Raw genomic sequence first — 24,305 nt, forward strand, 5'->3', positions numbered from 1 at the left:
TTCTCTTACTATATTTCCCTTAGTTATACTACTTCATCATATTGACTTGATTTTCACTTATTCATGTTTCTCAGTTAATCCTGGATTTCAAAACAAATTTCAAGGTCAGGATATTCTCATAAGGAGTGAAGAACTGAACGTTAGACAGCTTACCTTGATGTGCGCTGTCGTCCTCATGGAATGAGAGAAAGATAGGTATTGTGGGAGATGAAAGTGGGTGGCACAGTGTCCCTTTTGGTCATGGTTGGGGATATGAAAATAAGCTGGAAAGATGTTTCAAGCAATAGTGAGAGTGGTAGGGGAACACAATAGCAATGGAAGTATGAGATACAGACAGATGGCACTTTTATGGGCAGTGCAGAAAAAAGGTCATTTACTTTTCTTTGACGTTGCTGTACATCCCTCCAGATGCTTGAGACTGCTGCAAGCTGGGTGGCAAATGCAACCAGGCTGGAACGGTCTGCTGATGTGGTCTCCAACATCCATAGTACTTTGCCTTGTACACCTTTTGGGCTATGGTGCCTTGGAATATATCTTGTAAAATGTCATAAACAAATATTTGTTGTATTTGAGGAGAGACTTTATTTTAAAAAATGACTGTAGTGTCAAATTATTAAGATCCACTTTTCATCTGTTTCTTTGTGACTTATGTATGCGAAAATATTTGCACACTGCACATTAATGACTATATAGATTCTAAAGCAATTTTAAATTCATTTATTTTAGCCAGTTGGGACAGAACAAGATACAACATTAGCAAGAGTGAAAGAAGAAACTGATGAACAGGAAGGAGAATTGCCAACAAAATTGCAAGAACAATGGGACCATGTCCAGGTACAGTCTTTGGTTAATTTCAAACAAAGCAGTTGCACTTCACCAAAACAGCATCAACTTCAACTGTTGGATACATTTTTTTAGCTCTTGGCTATTCATTACCAGGAATCCTTTATAACACTTTATTCTGCAGGAGATGTAAAATTGAAGCTTTATGGAGCAGCGACCAGTAAAGAAATGTAATGCAAAATCTCTCTTGATGTTTTACCTCATTAAGATTGATAAGCACCTTAGCAAAAAAGTGATGCGCACTAACAGAAGTGCCAGATTCAATCTCTGGTCCATGCTCAGTTAGCTAATCTCCATTGTTTTCCAACAGGGGCAATGCATTTGATTTTAGTGCCCTTGGTTTGGAGAGGTTGTAAATTGCTTCTGGTTTCTATCCAGTGACCACTTTGGAAATGTTTACAGGAGGATGAATTGAAGTTCAAATATCCCTGTTGATTTCTCATCAGGAGTGATTATTCTGGAGAATATATCTGCAGTACGTCTATAAGGAGAAGAAAATTGTAATGAAATAAATTAGCATTTAATGAAGGAAGAAGTCAACATATTAAACAATATATATTTTTGTAAGTTTTTTTTGCTAGAATTACTTGCAGAAATGCTTTAATTCTATTGCTGGACAGTTGGCTTCTGGAGCTAAACTATAAAATAAACTGTAATTTAATATAACTTGGCATTCTGACTGACTGAGTTTAAAAAGAGAAATAGAAAAACAGTTTTTAGAAAATGTGTTTTATTGTGTAAAAACACAAGGAGAAATTTATCCTGCAAACATATGTGTATGTCCTTGGATTGCTTGATATTGCCTATGGCACTGCTGAATTTAAGCTACCTGCCCAATACTGACATTTCTCTTTGAGTACCAATTTTTCTTTTGACATTCTTTTCCATTAGTTTCACTGTACTATCATCTTTGCCTGAAATCATAATGAATGTCATGGGGATTGGGTGATATTCAGCAACTTGCTGAAATGACCATCATTTAAGGCTAATCCCAATTTCTGTGTCAATCAATGTTTGTGTTTCTGTGGGTATTGTTGGATAGCAATCGGGACCAGGGGCGCTCCAACATTTTGACCCTTCTTAACAAACTTAGTTGGGATTTGTGAATTCCCTGGAGCAATTTGCATAATGATGCGAGAGGGAGCGTAAGAATGCAACTTAAAATACCTGTGTTCGTAGCCCTAAAAGCTTAATGGTTAATTTATAATTGCACTTTTTATGCATTTTGGATACAAATCATGAGTTGGGAAAAAGAATACAATAGAAAACAAATTACACTTAATTATTCTATTCAATTATCAGAAATTCAATTCAAATGACTGTATATTGATGGACATTTAAAAACACTGGTGACAGATAACGCCGTTTGAGTGCGATTAGTACCATTTTGAGAGTGATCTCTTTTGTCATGTTTGAAGGTACAGCCCTTTGGTCTAACTTGCATTTTTAATGCAAAAATTAGATTTGATCTTTAAAAATGGTATATTTGATTTGATATCCAATACAGTATAATATAAGGAAAAAGATAGTTAATCAAGATACTTAATTTTAAAAAAGCTTTAAGCAATTAAATCATAACTGAGTACTGGTATGATGAGATAATGGTGTGTGAATATGAAGAAATATCTTTGTTAAGCTAAAATTGCATCTCAATTCTGATGTAATTTGAAATAAACATTTAATAATTGAGTCCAGTCAGTGGACCACTAAAATCTAGAAAATGTAGTATACTTGGTGCAACCTCTATTTTGGATGGTGTAAAGCAAAGAAAGTGCCTGTAGCAATCTTTGACTATGATAGTAACACTTCTGGTAACATTAGGATAGAATTTCCATTAGGAGCACAATCTGAGAATTTGCAATCAATAATACTGTGAAATTGCAATGGTTTTAATGAAGTGGTTAGACCCAGGTTTTTGTGAAAACTCATTTGTAAATGCCCTATTATGAAATTTTCAATTGATTACTGCTATCAAGCAATGTTATTAATGCTAATTGATTATTGGAAGAAACAGGGTCTTTGGTGCCTCAAGATACTGGGATCAAATTCATTTAAACTTAAAATGTTTCAAGCATTTTCTGCAGCTGTAGAACAAAACCAATCAGTGGTTTCAAATGTCTGCAAGTCATAGGTCTTACAAGCCCAGGATTACAAAGGATTACAAGCCCAGCTAATTGAAATATGACTTGTCCAGTATTACCGAGTGAAATCTGACGAGGTAGATCATCAGTTCTAGTTTTGCTGTTTTGGTTACTTTGTTGGTCAGTCACTGAACAAATTCACAAGAGGCTACCTGTGCACTTCTATCAAAAGTGCTTCAAAATTTGTTATACACAAAGGGATAAAAGAACCTATTAAACTGTATAAGAATTAGTTGGATTATCCATATCAAAAGCAAAGATTTCAACATTTTTACCCTCAACAACAGGTTTATTCAAATGCCAGTGAAAGGTCTTCCTGTTACCATTATAAAGTTCCTGTTGTTGGCTGCAGTTGGTTTATTTCCACCATTAACTCAATTGTAGCCACTTTAATTAATGACTCTGCAAAAACCCTGATATAAACAGCTAAAACAGCTTATTTATTTCTTGTCATAAATTCCAGAAACTCCTCATCCTCCACCTTCTGTTTTTGGATCTCTTCTTTCGTTAACAAGACTGAAGCTTGAGGAGTGTGTTGTCGCTCATTAGTCCATGGGTTGCAACATAAAATAAAAATGTCTTTTTTCCAGTTATTGAGATGGCGAGTTAAATATCTTTATTATTATCAGGTTTTAAACAAAGATCTAAAAAGCAAGTTACTTGATAAACATAATTATGGGTTGATTATTCAAAATAAAGTTTATTCAATAAGGATTTAATAGTGGGTTAATATGCATAGTCAGTCCTGTAGTAGTATAAGTGCTCATCTGTATAAATATCCTCAAAATTCTCATATAAACTCAAAAACACACTCTCTTCAGGAAAAGAAAAATGAAAAACTGTTTTCTCTGCAAAGATTGGCTTTCTGAACAAAAGAACATTTTTTTCCAATGGATTATTCCTGAAGGCAAAAAGATAAAAAGTAGAATGTTCTGTAGTCTGTTGTTCTGATATTCTGGTATGTGTGAGCAAGTAATTAGTGACTTGGACATGCCAGTGTTGGACTGGGGTGGACAAAGTTAAAAATCTCACAACACCAGCTTATAGTCCTACAAGTTTATTTGAAAGCACTAGCTTTCGGAGCATCACTCCCAACCATCTGATGAAGGAGCAGTGCTCCGAAAGCTAGTGCTTCCAAATAAACCTGTTGGACTAAAACCTGGTGTTGTGTGATTTTTAAACAAGTCATTAGTCATTCACTTGTCTATGAAGTCTTGCTCAGGAAATACAGTCATGAGACATTGTTCAAGTTTCTCTTTGAAAAGAAAAAAATAAGTTTCATCCTGGACTGAAATAGGAGCCGTAAACTAGTCAGTTTGTTCATAACAAGCTTTCAGTTTGTTCTTAATCAACTTCCTTTCAAGTGAATTACATAAAACAGCAGTTACCCCTACCCCCACCTCTATTCCTGCAGATGAGTTATACCCAAAACGTTGGCTTCTCCACTTCCTGATGCTGCCTGGCTTGCTGTGTTCCTCCAGTGTCCTGCTTGTCCACAGAACAACAAGCAGCAATCATCAATCAACCAATTTCTAGGCTTACTTTTTGTGAAAAAAAAATCAGAGGGAAGCATCCATGGTCTCTTTTAAAGAAATATCTCCATAAATGTCCACAAATGTTGAAATAAATTTTCCTTTTCAACAGTTCTTCGAGACTTAAATCCATAGGGCAGGATTTATGCAGGCACTAGGGAATGTTGTCGAACAAAGAAACCTAGGTACATCGTTCCTTGAAAGTGGTGTCACAGCTAGACAAGGTGGTGAAGAAGGCACTTGGCACTTAGCTTCATTGGTCAGAACATTGAGTAAAGGAGTTGGGAACATCATATTATTGCTGTACATGGTATTGTTAAGGACTACTGTGTCTCATTCTGATTGCCTTGCTATATACAAGTAGTTATTAAACTGCTGTGGTTCTGTTCGCCGAGCTGGAAGTTTTTGTTGCAAACGTTTCGTCCCCTGTCTAGGTGACATTCTCAGTGCTTGGGAGCCTCCTGTGAAGCGCTTCTGTGGTGTTTCCTCCGGCATTTATAGTGGCCTGCCCTGCCGCTTCCAGTTTGTCAGTTTCAGCTGTCCGCTGTAGTGGCCGGTATATTGGGTCCAGGTCTATGTGTTTGTTGACGGAGTTTGTGGATGAGTGCCATGCTTCTAGGAATTCCCTGGCTGTTCTTTGTTTCGCTTGCCCTATAATGGTAGTGTTGTCCCAGTCAAATTTATGTTGCTTGTCGTCTGCGTGTGTGGCTACTAAGGATAGCTGGTCGTGTCGTTTCGTGGCTAGTTGATGTTCGTGGATGCGGATCTTTAGCTGTCTTCCTGTTTGTCCTATATAGTGTTTTGTGCAGTCCTTGCATGGGATTTTGTACACTACATTAGTTTTGCTCATGCTGGGTATCGGGTCCTTCGTTTTGGTGAGTTGTTGTCTGAGAGTGGCTGTTGGTTTGTGTGCTGTTATAAGTGCTAGTGGTCGCAGTAGTCTGGCTGTCATTTCAGAGATGTTCTTGATGTATGGTAGTGTGGCTAGACCTTTGGGTTGCGGCATGTCCTCGTTCTGTTGTCTTTCCCTTAGGCATCTGTTGATGAAATTGCGCGGATATCCGTTTTTTGCGAATACCTAGTATTTGCCGTTTTGTGGGCGGCACGGTGGCACAGTGGTTAGCACTGCTGCCTCACAGCGCCAGAGACCCGGGTTCAATTCCTGCCTCAGGTGACTCTCTGTGTGGAGTTTGCACATTCTCCCCGTGTCTGCGTGGGTTTCCTCCGGGTGCTCCGGTTTCCTCCCACAGTCCAAAAATGCGCAGGTTAGGTGAATTGGCCATGCTAAATTATCCGTAGTGTTAGGTGAGGGGGTAGGTGTGGGGGTATGGGTCTGGGTGGTACACGCTTCGGCAGGTCAGTGTGAACTTGTTGGGCCGAAGGGCCTGTTTCCACACTGTAAGTAATCTAATCTAAACCTTGTATAGGTGTTCCTCTTCCTCTTTTTGCAGTTCTGGTGTGCTGCAGTGTGTTGTGGCCCTTTTGAATAGTGTCTTGATGCAACTTCGTTTGTGTGTATTGGGGTGGTTGCTTTCATAGTTCAGGACTTGGTCTGTGTGTGTGGCTTTCCTGTGTACCTTAGTGGTGAATTCTCCGTTTGGTGTTCTCTGTACCCTCACGTCTAGGAATGGGAGTTGGTTGTCCTTTTCTTCCTCTCTCATGAATCGGATTCCTGTGAGTGTGGAGTTGATGATCCGGTGTGTATTCTCTATTTCTGTGTTTTTAATGATTACAAAGGTGTCATCCACATATCTGACCCAGAGTTTGGGTTGAATTTGTGGTAAGACTGTTTGTTCTAACCTTTGCATTACTGCTTCTGCTATGAGTCCCGAGATTGGTGAGCCCATGGGTGTTCCGTGATTTGTTCGTATATCTGGTTGTTGAATGTGAAGTGTGTTGTGAGGCATAAGTCCAGTAGTTTAAGTATACCATCTTTGTTAATGGGTTCAACGTCCTGTTGTCTGTTATGTCTGTTCAGCAGGTTGGCTATTGTTTCTCTGGCTAGGGCTTTGTCAATAGACGTGAACAGTGCCGTTACGTCGAATGAGACCATGGTTTCTTCCTTGTCTGTGTGTATATTTCTGATGATGTCCAAGAATTCCTGTGTTGATTGTATAGAGTGTCTGGATCCGCTGATCAAGTGTTTCAGTTTCTGCTGTAGTTCTTTCGCCAGTTTGTGTGATGGTGTCCCTGGTCGTGATACTATGGGTCTGAGTGGGATGTCTGGTTTGTGCACTTTAGGTAGTCCATAGAATCTGGGGGTGTTGTTGCTTTCAGGTTTCATTCTTTGTAGGTCCGACCTGGTTATCTGTCCGTTTTTTTGTAGGTTCCTCAGTGTGTTGTTTATCCTATTGGTGAGCTGTGGGGTGGGGTCAAACTCCCTCTTTTGGTAGGTGTTGGTATCTGCAAGTAGTTGTTGTGCTTTTTGGATGTACTCTGCTTTGTCCAGGATGACCGTCATTCTGCCTTTGTCTGCTGGTAGTATGATTATGTTCTTATCGTTTCTTAGTGATTTTAGTGCTTCTCTCTCCTTGGTGTTGAGGTTATGTGTTTGTCTTTTCCTTGTGATCAGGGGTACGATACTTTGTTTCACTGTTTGTTGTGTCTCTTCTGTCAGTCCATTGTTCCTGAGTGTGCATTCTAGTGCTGCTAGGAAGTCTGCTGTCTTGGCGTCCCTGTGGTTGTAGTTGAGTCCCTTGGCCAGTATTGTTCTTTCCGTGTCTGTGAGCTGTCTGTGGGAGAGGTTTTTAACCCAGGTGTGTGTTGTGGTGTCCTCTTTGTTGTGTGTTAGTTTGGCCATTTTTTCTTTTAGTGCCAGATACAGACCACCAGTCAACAATCCACAAGCCAGAGACACAGCCAGACAGAACGGACTCAGGATGATCCAGGTAATGATTACAGACGCTCACAACAGACTTCACAGATACAGACAAGAAATTGCGCACCAAAAGTCGTTAATTTCAAAAACCATGAATCAGGAATGGACCCGGACCATAGAACAGGCTGTCACCATAGGACAGAACAGGACTACACACCGCAAAAAAACGGCCAAGGGACCCGATACCCAGCATGAGCAAAACTAATGTAGTGTACAAAATCCCATGCAAGGACTGCATAAAACACTATATAGGACAAACAGGAAGACAGCTAACGATCCGCATCCACGAACATCAACTAGCCACGAAACGACACGACCAGCTATCCTTAGTAGCCACACACGCAGACGACAAGCAACATGAATTTGACTGGGACAACACTACCATTATAGGAAAGCGAAACAAAGAACAGCCAGGGAATTCCTAGAAGCATGGCACTCATCCACAAACTCCATCAACAAACACATAGACCTGGACCCAATATACCGGCCACTACAGCGGACAGCTGAAACTGACAACCGGAAGCAGCAGGGACAGGCCACTATAAATGCCGGAGGAAACACCACAGAAGCGCTTCACAGGAGGCTCCCAAGCACTGAGGATGTCACCTAGACAGGGGACGAAACGTTTGCAACAAAAACTTCCAGCTCGGCGAACAGAACCACAGCAACGAGCACCCAAGCTACAAATCTTCTCACAAACTTTGAGTTATTAAACTGGAAAAGGTGCAAAAAGTATTTACAAGGATGTTACCAAGACTGGACAATTTGAGTTTTAAGGGGAGGCTGGATAGGCTGGGACATGTTTCCACGGAGTGTAGGAGGCTGAGGGGTGAGCTTAGAGCTTTATAAAATCATGAGGGTCATAGATAAGGTGATTAGCCAAGGTCTTTTCCCAGAGTAGGTGAGTCCAAAACTAGAGGGCATAGGTTTAAGATGAGAAGGGAAATATTTAGAAGGGACCCAAGAGGAATTTTTTTCACAGAGATGGTGGTATATATGTAGAATGAGCTGCCAAAGGTAGTGGTAGTGGTAGGTAAAATTACAACATTTAGAAGATATTTGGATAGGTGGATGGATAGAAAATGTTTAGATGGCTATGGGCCAAATTCAGGCAAATGGAGTTAAGTTTAAGAAACGTGGTCAGCATGGACGAGTTGGGCCGAAGGGTCTGTTTCCATGCTGTATGACTCTGACGCCTCCAAGCAATATTAAATGAGCAAAGCTAATTCTTACGTTGTTTTCATTAAGTGCCAGTTTCACTGCAAGACCCAATAAGTTTTCTTGTCATATGTAATCAAACATGCCTTCATTGACTACCTACTCCACGCAATTGCATCAGTTTTGTCTGATTCTAGCCCCATTTTACCACATGCAGTCCCTGGAACAACTTGCCACTGCAGGGAAATCCTGAAACTGATTGAATCCCTGGTGCCAGTGCTATCATTTAAAAGGCTTTTGTGTACCCAGCCAAGCATTGTCAGTCCAGAGCTACTCCACATGGTTCCTGACATTTGTTCCTGACTTGGCAGACAGAGAAATTTGGTGTCTTTCTTTGTGGCTGGCCTCAGATCAGAAGAGGCTGTGTCACCATACCATGCCAGGCTTGACTGAGGTTGACTCCTTGTAGTCTTCACCACCAAGATGAATGCACAGTAATGTATGATGCAGGTCGATGTCCTTCTCCATTCCTCCAGTGTAAGTGCCAGCATCCTCTCTTTGATATCTCACACACACACTATCTTTGTTATAGTACCCATCTAAGACTGAGGTTCATACTCTCATACTCTCCCTATTGCATCAGAACCATCATCTTCCTGACTTGCTGTCACTCCAATCCTGACACAATTAACTCTGCATGCCTTCTTTGTTACCTGCTCATTTGCTTGGGACACCTCCCTATCTGCATCAAAAGTAAAACTGCCACTCATTTTTATCTCTCTTAATACCATATCCCCTCATTCCACGAAGAAAACAGCCTATAATACGGTAAAATGAGATCCCAATGGTAGTGGATTACAATAGTCCAAGAAGACAACTCACTAACACCTTCTCAAGGGCAACTAGGGATGGGCAGTAAATGCTGGCCTGCTAGTGACACCAACATCTCACAAGTGAAGAAAAAAATGGAATTCTTCACACCTTATGAGGAGAGAATCCTGACTGCCCATCCCCAGTGACTATCTCACTATGTCTAAGCCCCTGGATTACTGTCAGAAGTTGCCCTTGACCGACTGTACCAGACCCCTGAGAGAAGGCTGCCTCATTTTAACTTAACTGAGGACTGCTGACACCAAGGACCAGCTTCTGCTTTTGTGCAGCAAGGTAATGGAGAGTATTGTGAGCCTGTTAGGTTCAGAATGAGTGAATGCTATGACAACAAACAAAGATATCATGGCACCTGTCTGAATAACTAAAGAATTTCTGGGTTGGGGAATAAAAAAGTGGGGTTAGTTATAGGGGAAATTAGAAAATCTGAATTAAAGGAGAAGGTAAGAGTGCAGAACTCGGGAAAGGTTATTAAAATCTCCAGCACAGACACTAATAGGACAATGTTTGGAAAGGGTGAGCAGTCAAACTTCAAGCACATTGGACAAACGAATGACAATGAGAAAAGGAACGCCTGATACAGGACTGAAGGTGTTTTATCTGAATGCATGCAGTATATGGAATAAGGTAAATTATCTTGTGGTGCAGATGGAAATTGGCAGGTTATGATGTGATAGGCATGACTGAGATGTGGCTGCAAGGGAATCAGGATTGGGAGCTGAATATTCAAGGACATACACCCTAATGAATAGACAGGCAGGTGGGAAGAAGGGGTGGGATTGTCGTATTGAGTAAGAAATGAAATTAAATTAATAGGAAGAAACAAAGTAGGGTCAGATGGCATATAAAAAAAACATAGTTGGAGTTATGTACAGTCCTCCAAACAGTCATCAGGAGCTGGAGCGCAAGATACACCAAGCATTAGAAAAGGTGTGTAGGAAAAGCAAAGTTACAGTGATCATGAGAGAGCTCAATATGCAGGTGGACTGGGAAAATCAGGTTGGTAGTGGATTTCAAGTAAAAGAATTTGTAGAATGTCTATGAGATGGCTTTTTGGAGTTTGTAGTGGAGCCCACTGGGGAACAGGCAATTCTAGATTTAATGTTATGCATGGAGGCAGACTTGATAAGGCAGCTTAAGGTGAAGGAACCCTGAGGAGGCAGTGATCATAATATAATTGAATTTATTCTGCAATTTGAGAGGAAGAAGGTAGAATCAGAGGTAACAGTATTACAGATGAATAAAGGCAAATACAAAGGAATGAGGGAGGAGCTGAGTAAAACTGACTGGGAGAGGAGCCTAGCAGGAAAGATAGCGGAACAGCAAAGGCAGGAGTTTCTGGGAGTAATTTTGGAGACACAGCAGAGATTCATCCTGAAGAAAAAGAAGCATGGTACAGGGAGGATGAGGCAACTATGGCTGACCAGGGAAGTCAGGACCAGGATAGCATAAATGTAAAAGAGAAAGCATGTAATATGGTGAAGAAGAGTGGGATTCTTGCAAAGACCAACACCGGGCAACAAAAAAAAGAGGGAGAAGATTAAATATGAGAGTAAGCTAGCCAGTAGTGTAAAAGAAGACTGTCAGAGTTTCTTTAGATATTTAAAGGACAAAAGAGAGGCAAAAGTGGACATTGGATTGTTGGAAAATGACGCTGGAGAGATAATAATGGGGAACAAGGAAATGGCTGAGGAACTGAATAATTACTTTATGTCAGTCCTCACGGTGGAAGACACCAGTAATTTCCCAAAAATTCAAGAGAGTGAGGGGGCAGAGCCGAATATGATGGCCGTCGCCAAGGAGACGGTGCTAGAAAAAACTGAATGGCCCGAAGGTAGATAAATCTCCTGGACTAGATGGACGACACCCTCGGATTCTGAAGGGGATAGCTGAAGAGACAGTGGAGGCGTTAGTGGTGATCTTTCTGGAATCACTAGAATCAGGGAGGGTCCCAGAGGACTGGAAAATCGCTAACACGACACCCCTGGAATTGTATGGTAAAATAGGGCAAAGTCAGCATGGTTTCCTGAAAGGAAATCATGCCTGACAAGTTTGCTAAAATTCTTTAAGGCAATAATGAGCAGGTTAGACCAAAGAGAGCCAATAGATGTCATCTACCTGGACTTCTACAAGGCCTTTGACATGGTGCTGCACAGGAGGCTACTGAGTAAGATAAGGACCTATGGTGTCAGAGACAAGATGCTAGCTTGGATAGAAACTTGGCTATCTTGCAGAATGCAGAGAATGCAAATGAAAGGGACCTTCTCAGGATGGCAGCCTGTGAGAGGTGGTGTTCTGCGAGGCTTAGGTTTTAGACCACAACTTTTCACTTCATACAGTAATGATCTAGGTGAGGGAACTAAGGGCATTCTGGCTACGTTTGCAGATGGGACAGGTAGCTTTGAGGAGATTGAGAGGCTGTAGAAGGATTTGGACAAGTTAGGAGAGTAGGCAAAGAAGTGGCAGATGGAATGCAACTTGGGAAAGTGTGAGGTCATGCGCTTTGGTAGGAAGAACAGAGGCATGGACTGCTTTCTAAATGGGGAAAAAATTCAGAAGTCTGAAATGCAGAGACTTGGGAGTTCTAGTCCAGGATTCTCTCAAGATAAACTTGTGGGTTGAGTCAGTATTAGGAGGGCAAATGCAATGATGGCATGTATTTTGAGGACTCGAATATAGAGTCATAGAAATCTAGTCCACCTGCCAGCATCTGGCCCATATCCCTGCAAACCCTTCCTATTCATATACCCATCCAAATGCCTTTTAAATGTTGCAATTGTACCAGCTTCCACCACTTCCTCTGGCAGTTCATTCCATACATGTACCACCCTCTGCATGAAAAAGTTGCCTCTTAGGTCTCTTTTATATCTTTCCACCCTCATCCTAAACCTACGCCCTCTAGTTCTGGACTCCCCAACCCCAGGGAAAAGACTTTGTCTATTCATCCTATCCATGCCCCTCATAATTTTGTAAACCTCTATAAGGTCACCCTTCAGCCTCTGACGCTCCAGGGAAAACAGTTCCAGCCTGTTTAGCCTCTCCCTGCGGCTCAAATCCTCCAATCCTGGCATCATCCTTGTAAATCTTTTCTGAACCCTTTCAAGTTTCACAACATCCTTCCAAGAGGAAGGAGACCAGAATTGCACGCAATATTCCAACAGTGGCCTAACCAATGTCCTGTACAGCCGCACCATGACCTCCCAACTCCTGTACTCAATACTCTGACCAATAAAGGAAAGCATACCAAATGCCGCCTTCACAATCCTATCTACCTGCGACTCCACTTTCAAGGAGCTATGAACCTGCACTCCAAGGTCTCTTTGTGTGAAATTGTAAATTAGTCCATGATTGCAAATTGTCATTCTGGGGTTTAAGTCTTAGCAGATCTTTGAGCACCACTTATCTTTCTCCAGAACTAAAGAGGGTATGTTTAATTTTCTGTTAGTCAAAGAGTCATAGAGATATGTAGCATGGAACAGACCCTTCGGCCCAACTCGTCCATGCTAACCAGATATCCTAAACTAACCTAGTTCCATTTGCCAGCATTTGGCCTACATCCCTCTATACCCTTCCTATCCATGGACACATTTCTTTTAAATCTTGTAATTGCACCAGCCTTCACCACTTGCTCTGGCAGCTCATTCTATGCATGCACCACCCTCTGTGTGGGAAAAACGTACCCCTCAGGTCCTTTATAAATCTCACCCCCCCCCCCCCCACCTTAAAGCTATGCCCTATTGTTTTGGACTCCCCAACCCTGGGAAAAAGATCTTGGCTATTCACTCTATCCATGCCCTTCATGATTTTATAAACCTCTACAAGATAACTCCTCAGCCTCCAAAGCTCCAGGGAAAAACACCCCAGCCTCTTCAGTATTTCCCCATAACTCAAACTTTCTAGTCTTGGCAACATCCTGGTAAATCTTTTCTGCACCTTCTCAAGTTTCACAACATTCTTCATGCCGCCTACATTATCCTGACTCTCTACTTTAGGTTTTTGTTTCTTGGCCTTGGACGACTTGTAGGTTGCAGTCATGGAAGCTTTCGAGGTCTCATAGATCTTTAGGATAAAGGGATCAAAGGACATTGGGAGAAATTGGGAACAAGACATTGAGTTGGATCATCAGCCATATAAGGGATAGCAAAGCAAGCTTGAAGACCCAAATGGCTTACACCTGCTTCTATTTTCTACATTTTTAGAATTCAGTGTTTATTAGTGGCTTCACACACTATGCTGCTGTGGCAGTTGTCCTTTTGCATCTTAATCATTTTTGATTGTTCTGCTGTAAACCTTCTGAGGAAGCCCTCTGATTCCAGTCAAGGTCTGGTATACCTTTGCTTCCTTCTTCTTTCCTGACTGCATTTTATTATTTTTGTTCCTTGTACTCAGCAGAGATGTCATCAGCACTTTTTTCTACTTCAGCCCCTGTGTGAACATCACCAGTGTGGATTTGACCCTTCTCTAGCAGTTTTTCTTTCAGCGCTACCTGTACTCAGTACTCCTTTAGATCCTTTGATACTTGACCATGCAGTCCTTGGGTTGACATACCACGGTAACGTAAATAAACTATGGCCATCTCTTTTGCAATGCTGCTCTGATAATTCAATGTTGGTATCCTGTTTGAGACACTGGATGTTGTGGTTACTAATACTGAACAACCACAAATGTCTTGAACACAGTTTTATATTAATTTACTGAAGTGTATGTAGGAAGAGTCCATCCTAGACTAGCTAGAGTAGGACTCTGTTGAATACGAGAAATTAGTCTCTCTTATGCACCATTAGTCACACACTCTATTGTTCAAGTTGCAACCTTGTCAGTACGTAGTCATATATTAAACAGATATTTTCAGTCCCGGGCAATGTTCCCTGTAATTTTTTGTGCTGTGTGGATCTCAAAGGGCCATCACCAGGAGTGGCTTCTCTTAGCATTGCTGATTACGCAGCTTAGAGGGAACATTGGGTGACATTCCTGATGGGACGCTTATGTTCGAAATATCGACTCTCCTATTTCTCGGATGCTGCCTAACCGGCTGTGCTTTCCCAACACCACACTTTTTGACCCAGGTACATAACTATGTTCATTCAAACAAGGCTGCTAATTTAATTCTGCCTGGCTCTATCTGATATTGTTTGCTCTACTCTTTATCTGTTTAATATCTGTTTACCCTCATCTTCCTTTCTGTCTCTTAACCAGTTAATCTCTTGTGATTCTCAAGACCTTTCCGGAGGTCCTGCTGCTATCAGCCCTTATAGTATATAAGGTTCATCTGGAGAATTCTGCTCCTTTGACTAACTGTGCACATAGATGATAAGAGTTAAACAGGGACTTCTATTTAACTCTAATTAGCATAAAACATTTTAAAATTGTGTACTAAGTGGCAGCTCTTTCAAGAGCGATGCTATGGGCGAAGTTAACTCTTTCTGTATTAGTTGTGTCCTACCTTCAAAGATAAAGTTAGCAGCACATGACAATATCATGTCATCCTTGACTATTTAAAGTTGGGGTGCATCAGTTTGTTTTGTGCACTTCAATATGCTATAGAATATTCTAATCAACCTGTTCAGAGATGTTATTACATGCTTCCTAGTAGGTCAGACTTGAAGCCAGGCTCTTGGCTCAGAGGCAGAAATACTACCACTGTGCAATAAAGACTGCATGGTACGGGTTACATTATTGCATGCTCATCATTTGTGGAATTGTCAAATTAAAGTTACAACATAGTTTCCAGATTGATCTTATCCATTTCCTTCATAGCCATGAAGTGCAAGTTCAGACAGTTATGTCAGTTAATGTCTAATTGCAACAGCTGAAGAAGATGATTATCAGCTGATGGCTTGAACACATTCAACAGACCCGTAGAGAAGCACTCTGTAGGAATGTAACTTTCAAAGGCTCAAGCACAGAAAAAAAAACAAGAGGTCGGCTCCTGAATCTGTCTATTTGCCCAGCAAATAGATGAACTGGTCAAGTCATGTGAATCACATCAATATTGTCAAACTCAATAGGCGAGAGAACTCGACGTTCTACATGTAATTACTTCTCAACCATGGGACAAGAGCACATTTGAAGCTTTCCATCTCCTGAATATGAATACATCCTGGTGACTACTTCAACCAGCTCCCTTTTGTGAGACAAATTAAAAATACTACTACTGCAGCAGTTGCTTATACATTAACGTTCTGCATCAAATAGAATCTGACAAGAGTTCACAATGCCCATTCCAGCATCTGTAGGAAATTGGGTCTTCAATACATTACCTGCTCCTCTTAATATCCCCAATCTATTGATCTTGTAGCATGTACTTCCAATATGGTAAATTACATGAGCATTAAATGAAATTTTTGGATAGCCAGTTAAATTTACATGCTACTTCCCAAGATAGTACTTTATCTTCACTTGGAGCTTTCATATTTGGAAGACAGATTAAATGAGTCCTTCCCTAACACAGAGTTGCCAGCCATACATAATGCATGGTTGGAAAGAAGGGAGATACTGTTACAAGACCATAATTAGTGAACATGAAGACAATTATCCCAACTTTGACCAGAAAAAAAGCATGCGAGTTTGAAATCCTTATAATTAGGTTCTTGAAAAGGTGTTTCAACATTGTGACTACCTTGGGTCATATGATGTAGTTGTGATGATACAATACCTTTTAAGAGAGATGTGTTCTGTGCTGTTTCTCTTTCTGAGAGGTGTTGCCACATTGGCACTGGGATGTCTGTTTCAGATAGGCGGTTAGTAAGCAGCTGGGAGTAACCACGGGGTGTTTCTTTTAAATTAGACAAAAGAAACATAAGTGGGTGGGGGTCCGGGATCACACAGACCAAGAAAGGTCTTTAGTTTTGTTTTCAGTTAGTGAGAAAGTTGCTGCTGGTGCTGCTGCTTAGCTAACAATTTAAGTTCTATGCTAGATGACCGGCTTTCTCTTAGAAAATAAAGGAGGCAGACTGTTGGCTTGTAGTATTTTATTCTGCTGGAGAGTGGCAGCATGTGAGAACTTTAACTATTTTGCTAAGTTGCCTTGCCAAGAGAGGGTTTATGGAATTCTGCCTATATTGGAACAGTTGATGATTAGTAACTAAGTAATACATCATCTTGTTAAGTATTTCAGTAAAGTTAAAGTTATGCTAATTCTTTATTTGTATCTTAACTGTGTGATAAGAATAAAATATGTTTTGATTAAAGTCTAGTGGTGGACCAATTTAATCACAGCTGGAAAACAGAATCTTATACTTGAATTTAAATAAGTATAAAAGTTAGGGAGTAGGCTATGTTCTTACTATATTTTGGGGGTTTCTGGTCTGATCCATAACATAGTCACAAACAATGCTCAAACACTATGGAGAAATTGATCATATGTCCAGACTGGATATGATTAACCCTCCATTAATCAAGATGATGACTGAGAGAATCAGAGTATCACACTGAAATTAATGATAAACATCCATCCACATTGATGGACAGCACACCACAGAATGGTGCTGAACTGCTGTGTCATAATTACAAAAGTTTTAATTCCAGCTGTATTGTAAAGCCACCAAATAGTTATCTTAGCGAATAAATATAATGTACTAATGTGCATCAGAATAGATTTTCTATTTTGCAAAGGTGAGAAAAAAGTAATTATATTATTGCACAGATCTAAGAAAAATGCTTCATTTTTAAGACACCTAGATGACATTACAACATGTGATGTTCTTGTATAAAAAGTCTCCATCTTTCTTCATGTACAGACAAGCAGTCAGTCAGCCCAACAGTCAGACAATGAGTCTGTTAGTCACCAGTCAATTAGGTATGTACTATGATAGAATATCAGCAAACATATAACTCACACAGAATCTACACTAGTGAATCTACACTAATGTATACAGTTAGTTGATAACAGACATCAAGATATCTGTTTCAATGAAAACCTGAGTCTCTATGGCATGTGTCATGTGGGCTAATATAGAAAATCATATATCAGTTTGTAAGATCAGTGGTTTTCTTTTTTTAAACTCTGTGGCACAATGAAGGGGAGTATGTCAATGGTAGCTTTAATCACAGGGTTAAAGCTGACAGTCTTCATCAGGCAATGTACATTTTGGTTATTCCTGCTGACAGTGATCTCAGACATTGTCGTCATGTCAGTACTGATATTGCAATATTGAGAATATTGATTGCCTGTGGGTTAGGCCAGAAGATAAGAAAGGTCCCTCAACAACTCCATTGTGAAAATGTGAATTTTGGGTGACTTAAAACAAGAGGATGAACAATCTAGAGTGCTGATCAATTTGTGACAAAATCTTATTTAAATCATGACTTAACAGTTCATGTGACTTCTCATGATAATTTGTTTTTTTTTGTTCCCTGCTAAAAGATACAGCTGATTTCAGTGTGATACTCTGATTCTCTCAGTCATCATCTTGATTAATGGATGGTTAATCATATCCAATCTGGACATATGATCAATTTCACCAGAATTTCATCAGAGAGACCCTGCAAAAAACCATTACATCACTGCAGTAAGTTAAGCAGCCATGTACTTATCTGATCATGCTTGAAAGAGAAAGAAGGGCTTTCTCCTCCAACCTTTTCCACCTTCACGTACACCTGAGAAATTCATTTTTAGGCAGAACAATTAGAAGAATTTTAGCACATACTGGAAATTTTGGCCTTTTCAAGACATTTCATTCCAGCTACTGCATCAACTTAGCTAAGAACCATCAGGCCTGTATTAGAAACTGAGTCAGAATATATTTTAAAAGTTACTGTGTTATCTTTATCTGCATCCCATTTTTGTGTTAGAAATAATGTGGGTAAGTAACGTGAGTGAGTTTTATTTTGCTAACCACAAGTGTGAGAAATAGAACAAATTTTATCATTTTAAGTGCATAAAGGTTTGCTGCTGCTGTTCATAATTAAGTCAGTCACTATAAGGGTAAAAGAATGCACATATTCACAAACAATTTATTGATCATGGTATATAAGGTGTCACAACAATACCCCTCCCACCCCTTCCCATGACCACCACCTGCTCCAAGTGAAACATAGCCTGTGTATTAATATAATTTATATTAGTGATTTTACTTTTAATTAGTGGCATGTGGTTTTGTCTGAGAGTAAGGGGGGGTGGGATACATGATTAATGTGAGTGTATCCAGAAGCTTGATTTTTCTGGAATGGTAATGGGAAATTGTTTGCTTTTAAGAGGGTTTTACAGGTAGACTGTGTAAGCATTGAAGAGCCTTAGTTTGTTTTAGTTAGAAGAATCAGGAATTTATTTTTGTTTTGTTTAGGGGAAACACCCATTTCCATAGGGAGCTGTTTGGTTTCAGTTTGCAGAAGTCCTAGAGGAATTTAGATGTACAAACTAGTTTCTTCTGGAGAAAGTATCATTTAGAGCTGTTAAGAAATAGGTTACCTCAGTGGAGGGATTTAGTTTGAAAGTTCCAGGGCATGTTCTTTTTTTTTAGATTAGATTACTAACAGTGTGGAAACAGGCCCTTTGGCCCACCAAGTCCACACCGACCCTCCGAAGAGTGACCCTCCGAAGAGCAACCCACCCAGACCCATTCCCCTACATTTACCCCTTCACCTTACACTAAGGACAATTTAGCACAGCCAATTCACCTATCTGCATATCTTTGGATTGTGGGAGGAAACCAGAGCACCCGGATGAAACCCACGCAGTCACAGGGAGAACGTGCAAACTCCACACAGACAGTTGCCTGAGGCGGGAATTGAACTCGGGTCTCTGACGCTGTGAGGCAGCAGTGCTAACCACATGTGGTTAGAAATCTGAAGAGATATATTGAAGCTGAAAAAGCTAACTGCAGTTTTTGAGTGCTCATGGAGGACACTATTGAATTCTCAATACTGGGAATTAAAAGCAACAGTTAAGTTATAAGTAAATGTCATGGAAAATTCTCTCTTTGGTGGAATAATGTCTGTTACCATGTGTTTTTAAATCTTTACAGTCGTGTTTTTAAATCTTTACAGTAGTGTTTTTTAGCTTTTTTTTTGTATAATAAGCCAAACAATCAAATCAGCAGTATAGCATGCTTGTGTTCAGTAAAAGACCGCCTTGTTAAGCAAAGAAAATATGACCTATCAAGCCAGAATTCAGGCTTGGATTAGACCTGTCCAGAATTTGACCAGTTGAGATCAAAGCAATTGAATGCTCTTATAGAATTTGAATTAACTGGATTTAACAGAGATTTATGCCTTTCATAGTGCATTTTGAGAAGATTTGTAGCTCACATTGAGGTTCTGGATATATGTTTGCTCGCTGAGCTGGAAGGTTCATTTCCAGATGTTTCGACACCCGACTAGGTAACATCTTCAGTGGGCCTCAGGCAATGCATTGCTGAAAGTCCTGCTTTCTATTTATATATTTGGGTTTATTTGGGTTGGTGATGTCATTTCCTGTGGTGATGTCATTTCCTGTGGTGAAGACACATCCTGTTCTTTCCTTCGGCAGTGGTAGATGGGGTCTAACTCGTTCTGGAACTCCACCAACATTGAGTTAGGTCCCATCTACCACCCCCCAAAAAAAGAACAAGAAGTGTCTTCAACACAGGAAATGCCATTACCACCAGAAATGACATCTCCAACCTAAAAAAACAACCATATAAATAGAAACCAGGAATCATCAGCAGTGCTTCGCTTGAGGCCCACTGAACATAATAGGGTGACGAAACGTCTAGAAATGAACCTTCCAGTTCAGTGAGCAAACCTACATCCTATGCCTTTCATTTTAATTGATATGTAGTTGGTTTCAACATAATTTGGCTAAGCTGTGGTGAAGTTTATTGCATGGAATTTGAAGATGGTGTTGAATGTTGATCACCATTTTCTGGAAATGGAATGGATTATTGAATATCTTTTCCTTATGTGAAATGGAAGAGTGATGCAAATAAGTTGACGGCAGAAGTAAAAGCAGGATTTTGTAAGATTGAGATGCTTTCAGTGATTATTCAAAATTTTAGAATAGGGAGGAAAGAAAATATAAAATTGTGTGGAATTAGATAAGGTCCAGTAAGAAATGAAAAGACTATAGTTGGAAGAAAAAAACAATAATGAGACAGGAGGTGGAGTTTAACAAAAAACTTGAACTGTAAACAGATAGCTAAAGTAAAAAACATGGGTTTCCATGGATTAGCTTGAAATAAAGTCAGAGGGGGAGGGTAGAAGCTTAAAAGATGATTCTGATTCCAATGATTGATTTCAATTAATTAAGAATCTACTTATGATACCTACATTTATTGAGGATGGACTCCGACATTTTACCAGCTTTGAGAAGGTAACTGGACAGATGAAATGGCTAAAAGGGATTTAGACTTTAATGGTAGCAAGTGCTTTGATGGATACAGCCGTGACTGTGTTTATTCCAACTTGCCAGAAGAGGGGAAGATGATGGCCTAGCAGTAATATAATTAATATTATTTTTAATGTAAAGATTTTGAATTAATACTATGAAACAACTGTTGCTTGTTAGAAAAATCCATCGGTTTCACCATTTGTCTTTAAGGGAAGGAAACCTCTGTCCTTACATAGTTAGCCTACATGTAATTCCCAATCAACAGCAATGTGGTTGACTTTGAACTGTCTTCTGGGCAATTAGTGATGGGCAATAATCACATTTAGCGGTGCCCACCTCCCATGAATGAGTAATAAAAATCTACAGTATGTGATACTATCAGAAAGGAAATGCTCAATGATTGTGAGCTTGTAGCTGAAACTTATTCAATTAAAACTGAGTGCTCAAGAAAAATGATACATTTGTAGAATTTACAAGGGAGAAAGAAATGTGTGTACAGTCTCTTAGATCTTTTAAACTAGAAACAATTATCGAGAATGTAAATGAAATTATGAACAATGAACTATTCAGAAATATTATTCATAGAACATAAAACAATACAGCACAGTACAGGCCCTCTGGCCATCAATGTTGTGCCAACCAGTGGAACAAATCTGAAGCCTATTCCATTCTCGTCCATATGCCTATCCAATGACCATTTAAATGCCCTTAAAGTTGGCGAATCTACTACTGTTGCAGGCTGTGCATTCCATGCCCCTGCTACTCCAAGTAAAGAAACTACTTCTGACATTTGTCCTATATCTAGCATCCTTCATTTTAAAGCTATGTCCCCTCGTGCTAGCCATCGCCATCCAAGGAAAAAGGCTCTCATTGTCCAACCTATCTAACCCTCTTATTATCTTATATGTCTCAATTAAGTTGCCTCTTAAACTTCCCTCGAATGAAAACAGCCTCAAGTCCCTCAGCCTTTCTTCATAAGACCTTCCCTCCATACCAGGCAACATCTTAGTAAATCTCCTCTGAGTCATTTCCAAAGCTTCCACATCCTTCCTATAAGACGGTGACCAGAACTGTAAGCAATACTTAAAATGTCGCCGCACCAGAGTTTTGTACAGCTGCAGCATGATCTCATGGTTCAGAAACTCAATCCCTCTATCAATAAAAGCTAACACACCATAAGCCTTCTTAACAACTAGGGTGGCAACTTTCAACAATCTACATACCTGGACACAGAGACCTCTTTGCTCATCTACATTACCATGGACAAAACCAACGTCATCTATAAAATCCCATGCAAGGACTGCCACAAACACTACGTAGGACAAACAGGAAGAAAGTTAGCCACCAGGATGCATGCACACCAGCTAGCCACAAAAAGACACGACCCTCTCTCCCTCGTAGCCCTACGCACGGATGAAAAAAAACACCATTTCGACTGGGACAACACATCTATCCTGGGACATGCTAAGCAAAGACATGCCAGAGAATTCCTAGAGACCTGGCACTCCAACCGCAACGCCAAAAGCAAGCACATAGATCTAGATGCCATCTCTCAACCTCTCAGAAAACGAACAGGAAATGACATCACCACAAACCCCAGGAACCCCATCCAGGACAAACATATAAATAGAAAGCAGGAGACAACAGCTTTGCTTCACTTCGAGGTCGCCACTGATGATGTTACCTAGCCAGGTAATGAAACATCTGGATATCAAACCGACAGCTCAGCGAGCAAACCTACACCCTAAACCTCAACCTGAGCTACAAACCTTCACAAACCTTGCACACTATCAAGAATCTTACCATTAACCCAGTACTCTGCATTCCTGTTACTCCTTTCAAAGTGAATCATCTCACACTTTTCTGCTTTAAACTGCATTTGTCACTTCTCACCCCAGCTCTGCAGTTTATCTATGTCTGGCATCTCCAAATCATTTCTAACCCACAACATCCTTCATCACTATCCACAACTCTACTGATCTTAGTGTCATCCACAAATTTACTAATCCATCCTTCTATGCCCTTATCCAGATCATTTATATAAATGGCAAACAACAGTTGACCCAAAACAGATCCATGAAGTACCCCACTAGTAACTGAACTCCAGGATGAATATTTCCCATTCAACCACTACCCTCTGTCTTCTTTCAGCTAGCCAATTTCTGATCCAATCCACTAAATTGCCCTCAATCCCATGCCTCCACATTTTGCGCAATAGCCTACTGTGGGGTACCTTATCAAACACCTTAGTGAAATCCATATGCACCACATCAACCGTTTTACCGTAATCCACTTGTTTGGTCACCTTCTCAAAGAACTCCATAAGTTTTCTGAGGCACAACCTACCCTTCACAAAGCCGTGTTGACTATCCCTAATCAACGTATTCCTTTCTAGATGATTATAAATCCTATCTCTCATAACTTTCTCTAACACTTTACCCACAACCGAAGTAAGGCTCACAGGTCTATAATTTCCAGGGTTGTCTCTACTCCCCTCCTTGAACAAGGGAACAACATTTGCTTTCCTCCAGTCTTTTGGCACTATTCCTGTAGACAATACCAACGTAAAGATCAAAGCCAATGACTCTGCAATCTCCTCCCGGCTTCCCAGAGAATCCTAGGATAAATCCTATCCGGCCCAAGGGACTTGCCTATTTTTACATATTCCAGAAATGTGAACACTACCTCTTTATGAACCTCAATCCCGTCTAGTCCGTAGCCTGTATCTCAGTATTCTCCTCGACAACATTGTCTTTTTCTAATGTGAATACTGACAAAATGTATTAATTTAGCGCTTCTCCTATTTTCTGTGACTCCATACACAGCTTCCCATGACTATGCTGGATTGGCCCTAACCTTACTCTAGTCATACTTTTATTCCTGATATAGCTATCGAAAGCCTTAGGATTTTTCCTGATCCTACCCACCAATGACTTCTCATGTCCCCTCCTGGCTCTTCTTAGCTCTATCTTTAGGTCTCTCCTGGATAACATGTAACTCTCAAGCGCCCTATCTGAACCATCACATCTCATCCTAACATAAGCCGCCTCCTTCCTCTTGACAAGAGATTCAACTTCCTTAGTAAACTACGGCTCCTGTGCTCGATATCTTCCTCCCTGCTTGAGTGGTACGTACTTATCAAGGACTCACAATAGCTGGTCCCTGAATAAGCTCCACATTTCTATTGTGCCCAACCCCAACAGTTTCCTTCCCCATCCTATGCATCCTAACTCTTGCCTAATTGCATCGTAATTGCCTTTCCCCCAGCTATAACTCTTGCCCTGCAGTATATACCTATGCCTTTCCATCAAGAAAGTAAACATAACAGAATTGTGGTCACTATCACCAAAGTTCTCACCGACCTCCAAATCTCACACCTGGCCGGGTTTATTACCCAGTACTAAATCTAATGTGGCCTTGCACCTTGTTTGTCTGTCTACATACTGTGTCAGGAAACCCTCCTGCACACATTGGACAAAAACTGACCCATCTAAAGTACTTGAACTGTCGTATTCCCAGTCAGTAATAGGAATGTTAAAGTCCCCCATAAGAACTAC

The 24,305-nt window shown here is 40.4% G+C and overlaps 1 protein-coding gene across 9 annotated transcripts in view; it reads left to right on the top strand.

Moving 5' to 3' along the window:
* Positions 1–24,305, top strand: part of dlg2 (discs, large homolog 2 (Drosophila)) — a 1,025,979-nt gene that overhangs the window by 266,092 nt on the left and 735,582 nt on the right. For all 9 annotated transcript variants that reach the window (XM_043691613.2, XM_043691616.2, XM_087988059.1 and 6 more), the window contains one exon: positions 727–834. In XM_043691613.2, coding sequence (XP_043547548.2) covers positions 727–834 — 108 coding nt within the window. The remainder of the gene's footprint in view (positions 1–726; positions 835–24,305) is intronic.

Source organism: Chiloscyllium plagiosum, unplaced genomic scaffold (genome assembly GCF_037043375.1).
Source record: "Chiloscyllium plagiosum isolate Xiang-an unplaced genomic scaffold, Cpla_swu_hap1 HiC_scaffold_6, whole genome shotgun sequence".
Lineage (NCBI taxonomy): Eukaryota > Metazoa > Chordata > Chondrichthyes > Orectolobiformes > Hemiscylliidae > Chiloscyllium > Chiloscyllium plagiosum.